The 9,024-nt window shown below is 44.6% G+C and overlaps 1 protein-coding gene across 3 annotated transcripts; it reads left to right on the top strand.

Moving 5' to 3' along the window:
- Positions 1–250: 250 nt before the first annotated feature.
- Positions 251–4,876, top strand: LOC147044143 (ethanolamine-phosphate cytidylyltransferase-like). Of its 3 annotated transcripts, XR_015068506.1 has the most exons (14): positions 251–555; positions 1,653–1,741; positions 1,800–1,961; positions 2,033–2,099; positions 2,161–2,245; positions 2,317–2,359; positions 2,438–2,584; positions 2,655–2,737; positions 2,871–2,948; positions 3,032–3,097; positions 3,162–3,227; positions 3,325–3,413; positions 3,486–3,636; positions 4,616–4,876. XR_015068506.1 is itself a non-coding variant. In XM_085934019.1 (13 exons), exons 1-13 carry the CDS (start codon positions 404–406, stop codon positions 3,574–3,576), a joined length of 1,203 nt encoding a protein of 400 aa, XP_085790145.1. In that variant the 5' UTR covers positions 251–403; the 3' UTR covers positions 3,577–4,404. The 3 variants fall into 3 exon arrangements, 2 of the variants coding, with proteins under 2 accessions (XP_085790145.1, XP_085790144.1); XM_085934019.1 differs by lacking the exon at positions 4,616–4,876 and having other exon boundaries at positions 2,317–2,358; positions 2,452–2,584; positions 3,486–4,404; XM_085934018.1 differs by lacking the exon at positions 4,616–4,876 and having other exon boundaries at positions 3,486–4,404.
- Positions 4,877–9,024: the final 4,148 nt, after the last annotated feature.

Here is a 9,024-nt window from a genome sequence, read left to right as displayed (position 1 = left end):
TGGTTTTAATTGGTTTTCAAATAGATTGTGTAATTAGATAGCTGGTCACGTGACAGCACCGGACCTGCGTCATTATGTAACACCGGGTCGTCGCGTGATTCCTACCGGCGTCAAGGCTGATGTTTAAAACACCGCTGTTCCGGTTATATTCCTTTCAAAACAAAAGTACTGCCGTTAGAGCTGCAACATGTGCTCTTTATAGCTGGTCGGCTATTTCCTGTCCATTTTTTCCCTCTGCTTGACCCAAGGCGGGCATAACGAGCTAGGGGTTGGAAGGAGGCGGTGTTGAAGCAGCGTAGCCGCTCACCGCCGTTTCACGACTTGCTGTCGGCTCGTCCACTGTCACGACATTTCTGCCGAACTGGACGCTGCAGTTGTGCTTCCAGGCTGGGGCTTTTCAAACATGCTCAAAAACGGACACCACCAGCATCACCACCATCACCATCACCACCGGCTTCCCCCGCACCAAGTTAATAAGGACGGCTCGACATCTGGACCTTCGGCGGGGAGCCCCGACAAGAGGAGGCGAAGGGTCCGCGTGTGGTGCGATGGATGGTGAGAACTGTACTAGGGTGTGAGGGCACCAGTGGGGGTGGGCAGGGAGGGGGGGGGGGATTCCATCAATGGGGCCTGCTGCATTAGGTCCATCTGCAAAAACAAAGCAATGCTTTATTTTGCTGTTGCTTTGACGTTCTTTCCCTCTATTATAAACAAAAGAGGTGCAAGATGCCACAAGATGGCGCCAAAGTCATATCTAATAGTAAAGTAGTACAGTACTGCGGTTCTGGTATTTAATAGAATGATGTAAATTGTCCTTGTCTTTTTCGGGTGGTGGGTGAATGGAGCCCATCTTATCTATCTCAATCCTCTGAGATTTGGGTTTGTTATCAAATTGAATTCCTCCCATATTCCGAAACAATACGTTCACTGAAGACAAAATTGTCCATAGGTGTGAATGTGAGTAGTTGCTGTATGCCCTGAGATTGGCCGGCGACCATTCCAGAATTGACATTAGCTCTCGCCTGAAGCCAACTGGAGTTCCTCTGCCACTTTATGCCTATCATCACACTTTCGCTCACTTTTTCTACTATGGTGCAACAACAAAAAGGATGTTTTTCATTATCGGGCCCCGGATTACGGCGCCTTTCTTCCCGTAGAATTCCGGTTATGCGCATACGGCTTTGGCCCCCCGGAATGTTTCCGAATGTTTGGGATGCCTGAACTGTTATAACCGGCAGACTGCGAGCGCCAAAGACTACCGGTGTCAACACGAGCTCTCTGTCCAATACTCCGTCACTGACCCGCGTGGTCGGAATCTCCAGCACAGTCAGCAGCATTCCAAGGAGAGGGCAGCACAATTGCGCAATGTGTTGTGGATGCTCCCCCCCCCCTCCCCCTCTTCCAACCGACTCACTCGTCTTTTATTGGTCAACCGTGTCACCGAAGCATCAGCTAGGACGGGTAAAGTCCGCCTCCACGTTGTCATCTGCTGAGGCGGACAGAAAGTCATACCATGAATTGTTCACTCATGAAAGGTTTGGTTATGTCATTGCAGGATTTTTTTTTGAAGTGTGGACCAAAATATGTAATTATGCAATCATTTAAAAAATATATGAGTATTGAAAATAAAGTTCTGCTTCTTTGTCTTTCAGCTATGATATGGTCCACTATGGCCATTCCAACCAGCTGCGGCAGGCCAAGGCCATGGGAGATTACCTCATCGTTGGCGTCCACACAGACAGTAAGTAATATTAGAAGTTCTGAGAAGTTTTTTTTTTTCATTGGTTTATTTTCCCCAGGCGAAATTTCCAAGCACAAGGGCCCGCCGGTTTTCACTCAGGAAGAGCGCTACAAGATGGTGCGGGCCATCAAATGGGTGGACGAGGTGGTTGAGGGCGCCCCCTACGTCACCGCCCTGGAGACCCTCGACAAGTACAACTGCGACTTCTGCGTGCACGGCGGTAGGCGTCCGACTCATTCGCCATCTCAAAACAAAAAGCGAGACGTTCCTAAGCGTCATTTATTTTTGCAGACGACTTGACGCTGACGGTCGACGGCAAGGACACGTACGGGGAGGTCAAGGAGTCGGGACGCTACAGGTGCGAGTCGCTACAGTCGCTAACGATTTGGTGACTGATTTGTTAACTTGGCTTCTTTCAGGGAATGCAAGAGGACCCAGGGAGTTTCAACTACCGACCTGGTTGGCAGGATGCTCCTCATGACCAAAGCACATCACAGCAACATCGTAAGTCCTTCGCTCAGTCACGGCATTCAAGTCACAGCCCAAATATGACTGTGTCCTCTTCTTCCTCAAAGGATGCTTCTGACTACCAGCAGCACGCGGACAACTTCGGGAAGGTTGGTTCCAAATTCGGCTCTTTTGTTAGCAGGTGTCTGTTTTTCAAGATGTTCAAATCTTATGCATTTGGATTACGGGACTCCAATGGTCAGAAGAGCCACAGTCCCTGGACGGGGGTGTCGCAGTTCCTTCAGACGTCCCAGAAGATCATCCAGTTCGCTTCGGGCCAGGAGCCGCAGCCCGGTGACACCATTATCTACGTGGCCGGGGCTTTTGACCTCTTCCGTATCTTTTTCTCAGGGAAGGAGGGAGGGTCTTTTACAGCGTTTTACAGAGTCTCCTTGACGCCTGTCAGACATTGGCCACGTGGACTTCCTGCGGGCGGTGCACAAGATGGCGGACAAGCCATACATCATTGTGGGGCTGCATTTTGACCAAGTGAGTGTTTATTATCTTCCTTAGCGCCTTTTAGTTATGTTAGCTTACCAATGATAGCATGCTTACTTGTCCACACATGTGTTTAGCATGCTAGTTAGCATTAAGTGTTATTCATGCTCTTTTTTTGTTGAAGGAAGTGAACCGCTACAAAGGGAAGAACTACCCCATCATGAACGTCCACGAAAGGACGTTATGCGTGCTGGCATGCCGGGTATCTTGGCATTCTCGCTCCTCACCCTTTGCCAACTCATGAGCGCCATGATGGCGTTTTACGTGCTCTCCTTTTGCTTGCAGTACGTCGCCGAGGTGGTGATCGGCGCTCCGTTTGCAGTCACCAAAGATCTGCTGGATCATTTGAAGGTGAGCACGAGTGATGTTCTCCACACCTGAAACGCTATAAGCGACTTGACGGTATCCTCCGCAGGTCGACCTCGTATGCCACGGCAAGACGCAAATCTACCCCAGCAAGGACGGATCCGACCCATATGCTGTAAGTTATTTATAGTTGTTTACTTTTTTTGTGGGATTTTAGCAGCACATTAAGGTTTTGTTTTTTTTTCTCACATCAAACGTCTTATCATTTGCAGGTTCCAAGAAAGCAAGGAATCCTGCGCAGCGTCGACAGCGAGAACTGCCTCACCACGGACGCCATTGTGCAGCGGATAACCAAAAACAGGTCCTCTGCCGGCCACCTCTCGCACATGTTGGACAAAAAGGTTTTCTTCAAATGTTCTTTTGGGTGGTTCAGGTTGCTTTTTCAAGACAGAAACCAGAAGAAAGAGGCGACGGAGATTGCCATGATTCAGGCCATGCAGCAGCATCAAGTAGCAGACCAGTGACACTTCCTGAGCCCAAAGTCACGAATGCTAGCACAACACGGTGGCCCTATTGTCAAACAGGTTGCCCGGTTTAACTTTGTCTTGTGGCACATTTTTGGACAAGCAAAAAAAAGTCTTATATTTTCTATTCTGAAAATAATTGATTTTATTTGGACTTGCGAGATGACAAGTTTTTACTTGGATCCAGCGGCCCTCGTACCCGTGTGGGATCCCGTGAAAGGTTTCAACTCGGGCTGTCGCTTTTTAGAATCTGATACAATTTTTATTTTCTCGGTGACTATTTTTCAACTGATGTTTTTTTGGTATTGTTTAATGATTAAAACAACAACTAACCTACATTTAAGAAATCTCACACAAGAGGGCTCGATGTTGTACTCACTGAACTTTTTGAAACGGATTCAGCTTCTGGGACGCTCATTGTTTTCCAATTCAAAATCAGATGTTTGTAAATTAGGTGCGGAGCTTTGGGGTGGCTCTCGATGTACCACTCGGTGCTTAATCTGTGTATCAATGTACAGTAAGCAGCTGCAACATTGACATTGTAACAAAAATTACGTTCATTGGACTTCAATGACAGTCATTAACATTTTATAAAATGTTTTTATTAAAGCAACTATAGAATATAATAGTTGTATAATTCATGCAACTATTTTTAAAGTAAACACACACGTACTTCTTAAAAGCTTAGTACTCAGCAAATCGTCAAATTTAGCGTTCATAATGTTGTGGCTGGCTGGTGCATGTACATATATATATAAAATATATATTTAAAAATAGGTTCATATGTATTTAGTGATGAAAATAAAAACAAAAACCCGCCTGTATGTCAATTTGGGATGCATAGGTCATATATATATATATATATATATATATATATATATATATATATATATATATATATATATATATATATATATATATATATATTGCAAACTGGAATGCAGTATATAATGTACTATTGACAATAATATGATTTCATCTCTAAAGAAATGCTTTGAAGATTTTTTTTCCTAATTTATCAAATTTGTGTTTTATAAAGCCAATGCTATTTGGGCATGTGTGTGCAAGCCGCAGACGAAATACAAGTACTGTAAATCGACACTATCCATGGAAGAGACATGGAGCTGCAGAAGTAAGGAGAGGCAGTTCACTGCAGAACCACTGGGTGGCGCTGCTCCAGAAACATTCCAGCCCACCAGAATCAATTCCACCAAAGACAGCCCCGCCAACTACTTTTATTTGACTTTATTGCAAACGAACGGATTTACAATCTCGTCGAGCAAGTAATCATTTTTTAATGTTTGTTTACCGTATTTTTTGGACTAAAAGTTGCTTCGGAATATACGTCGCATTAGCCATAAAATGCACAATAAAGTGAAAAAAAAAAAACATTTTTGGGGAAATGTATTTGACAAAATCCAACACCAAGAACAGACATGAACGAGCAACAACAGGCTAAACGATGCGGTATGCTAACGTGACATAAACAAACGAAGAGAATGATGGTGTACCTAATAGAGTGTCCGAGTGACGTCACAGATCAACCAGCCAATCAGAAAGTGGGGGGTTGTTTGGGTGTGGCACTTTTCACTTTCATTTAAATTTTGACCATGATTTTTCCCTAATGAAGTGGCCTGTGATTAGGTACACCTGAAAATGGCGGTGTACCTAATGGAGTGTCCTTGTGACGTCACAGATCAACCAGCCAATCAGAAAGTGGGGGGTTGTTTGGGTGTGGCACTTTTCACTTTCATTTAAATTTTGACCATGATTTTTCCCTAATGAAGTGGCCTGTGATTAGGTACACCTGAAAATGGCGGTGTACCTAATGGAGTGTCCTTGTGACGTCACAGATCAACCAGCCAATCAGAAAGTGGGGGGTTGTTTGGGTGTGGCACTTTTCACTTTCATTTAAATTTTGACCATGATTTTTCCCTAATGAAGTGGCCTGTGATTAGGTACACCTGAAAATGGCGGTGTACCTAATGGAGTGTCCTTGTGACGTCACAGATCAACCAGCCAATCAGAAAGTGGGGGGTTGTTTGGGTGTGGCACTTTTCACTTTCATTTAAATTTTGACCATGATTTTTCCCTAATGAAGTGGCCTGTGATTAGGTACACCTGAAAATGGCGGTGTACCTAATGGAGTGTCCTTGTGACGTCACAGATCAACCAGCCAATCAGAAAGTGGGGGGTTGTTTGGGTGTGGCACTTTTCACTTTCATTTAAATTTTGACCATGATTTTTCCCTAATGAAGTGGCCTGTGATTAGGTACACCTGAAAATGGCGGTGTACCTAATGGAGTGTCCTTGTGACGTCACAGATCAACCAGCCAATCAGAAAGTGGGGGGTTGTTTGGGTGTGGCACTTTTCACTTTCATTTAAATTTTGACCATGATTTTTCCCTAATGAAGTGGCCTGTGATTAGGTACACCTGAAAATGGCGGTGTACCTAATGGAGTGTCCTTGTGACGTCACAGATCAACCAGCCAATCAGAAAGTGGGGGGTTGTTTGGGTGTGGCACTTTTCACTTTCATTTAAATTTTGACCATGATTTTTCCCTAATGAAGTGGCCTGTGATTAGGTACACCTGAAAATGGCGGTGTACCTAATGGAGTGTCCTTGTGACGTCACAGATCAACCAGCCAATCAGAAAGTGGGGGGTTGTTTGGGTGTGGCACTTTTCACTTTCATTTAAATTTTGACCATGATTTTTCCCTAATGAAGTGGCCTGTGATTAGGTACACCTGAAAATGGCGGTGTACCTAATGGAGTGTCCTTGTGACGTCACAGATCAACCAGCCAATCAGAAAGTGGGGGGTTGTTTGGGTGTGGCACTTTTCACTTTCATTTAAATTTTGACCATGATTTTTCCCTAATGAAGTGGCCTGTGATTAGGTACACCTGAAAATGGCGGTGTACCTAATGGAGTGTCCTTGTGACGTCACAGATCAACCAGCCAATCAGAAAGTGGGGGGTTGTTTGGGTGTGGCACTTTTCACTTTCATTTAAATTTTGACCATGATTTTTCCCTAATGAAGTGGCCTGTGATTAGGTACACCTGAAAATGGCGGTGTACCTAATGGAGTGTCCTTGTGACGTCACAGATCAACCAGCCAATCAGAAAGTGGGGGGTTGTTTGGGTGTGGCACTTTTCACTTTCATTTAAATTTTGACCATGATTTTTCCCTAATGAAGTGGCCTGTGATTAGGTACACCTGAAAATGGCGGTGTACCTAATGGAGTGTCCTTGTGACGTCACAGATCAACCAGCCAATCAGAAAGTGGGGGGTTGTTTGGGTGTGGCACTTTTCACTTTCATTTAAATTTTGACCATGATTTTTCCCTAATGAAGTGGCCTGTGATTAGGTACACCTGAAAATGGCGGTGTACCTAATGGAGTGTCCTTGTGACGTCACAGATCAACCAGCCAATCAGAAAGTGGGGGGTTGTTTGGGTGTGGCACTTTTCACTTTCATTTAAATTTTGACCATGATTTTTCCCTAATGAAGTGGCCTGTGATTAGGTACACCTGAAAATGGCGGTGTACCTAATGGAGTGTCCTTGTGACGTCACAGATCAACCAGCCAATCAGAAAGTGGGGGGTTGTTTGGGTGTGGCACTTTTCACTTTCATTTAAATTTTGACCATGATTTTTCCCTAATGAAGTGGCCTGTGATTAGGTACACCTGAAAATGGCGGTGTACCTAATGGAGTGTCCTTGTGACGTCACAGATCAACCAGCCAATCAGAAAGTGGGGGGTTGTTTGGGTGTGGCACTTTTCACTTTCATTTAAATTTTGACCATGATTTTTCCCTAATGAAGTGGCCTGTGATTAGGTACACCTGAAAATGGCGGTGTACCTAATGGAGTGTCCTTGTGACGTCACAGATCAACCAGCCAATCAGAAAGTGGGGGGTTGTTTGGGTGTGGCACTTTTCACTTTCATTTAAATTTTGACCATGATTTTTCCCTAATGAAGTGGCCTGTGATTAGGTACACCTGAAAATGGCGGTGTACCTAATGGAGTGTCCTTGTGACGTCACAGATCAACCAGCCAATCAGAAAGTGGGGGGTTGTTTGGGTGTGGCACTTTTCACTTTCATTTAAATTTTGACCATGATTTTTCCCTAATGAAGTGGCCTGTGATTAGGTACACCTGAAAATGGCGGTGTACCTAATGGAGTGTCCGTGTGACGTCACAGATCAACCAGCCAATCAGAAAGTGGGGGGTTGTTTGGGTGTGGCACTTTTCACTTTCATTTAAATTTTGACCATGATTTTTCCCTAATGAAGTGGCCTGTGATTAGGTACACCTGAAAATGGCGGTGTACCTAATGGAGTGTCCTTGTGACGTCACAGATCAACCAGCCAATCAGAAAGTGGGGGGTTGTTTGGGTGTGGCACTTTTCACTTTCATTTAAATTTTGACCATGATTTTTCCCTAATGAAGTGGCCTGTGATTAGGTACACCTGAAAGGTGCGGTGTACCTAATGGAGTGTCCTTGTGACGTCACAGATCAACCAGCCAATCAGAAAGTGGGGGGTTGTTTGGGTGTGGCACTTTTCACTTTCATTTAAATTTTGACCATGATTTTTCCCTAATGAAGTGGCCTGTGATTAGGTACACCTGAAAATGGCGGTGTACCTAATGGAGTGTCCTTGTGACGTCACAGATCAACCAGCCAATCAGAAAGTGGGGGGTTGTTTGGGTGTGGCACTTTTCACTTTCATTTAAATTTTGACCATGATTTTTCCCTAATGAAGTGGCCTGTGATTAGGTACACCTGAAAATGGCGGTGTACCTAATGGAGTGTCCTTGTGACGTCACAGATCAACCAGCCAATCAGAAAGTGGGGGGTTGTTTGGGTGTGGCACTTTTCACTTTCATTTAAATTTTGACCATGATTTTTCCCTAATGAAGTGGCCTGTGATTAGGTACACCTGAAAATGGCGGTGTACCTAATGGAGTGTCCGTGTGACGTCACAGATCAACCAGCCAATCAGAAAGTGGGGGGTTGTTTGGGTGTGGCACTTTTCACTTTCATTTAAATTTTGACCATGATTTTTCCCTAATGAAGTGGCCTGTGATTAGGTACACCTGAAAATGGCGGTGTACCTAATGGAGTGTCCTTGTGACGTCACAGATCAACCAGCCAATCAGAAAGTGGGGGGTTGTTTGGGTGTGGCACTTTTCACTTTCATTTAAATTTTGACCATGATTTTTCCCTAATGAAGTGGCCTGTGATTAGGTACACCTGAAAATGGCGGTGTACCTAATGGAGTGTCCGTGTGACGTCACAGATCAACCAGCCAATCAGAAAGTGGGGGGTTGTTTGGGTGTGGCACTTTTCACTTTCATTTAAATTTTGACCATGATTTTTCCCTAATGAAGTGGCCTGTGATTAGGTACACCTGAAAATGGCGGTGTACCTAATGGAGTGT

This window comes from Syngnathus leptorhynchus, chromosome 16, assembly GCF_054491065.1.
Source record: "Syngnathus leptorhynchus isolate UIUO chromosome 16, UIUO_Slep, whole genome shotgun sequence".
Taxonomy (NCBI): Eukaryota; Metazoa; Chordata; class Actinopteri; order Syngnathiformes; family Syngnathidae; genus Syngnathus; species Syngnathus leptorhynchus.
This window is presented reverse-complemented; position numbering and strand designations above follow the sequence as displayed.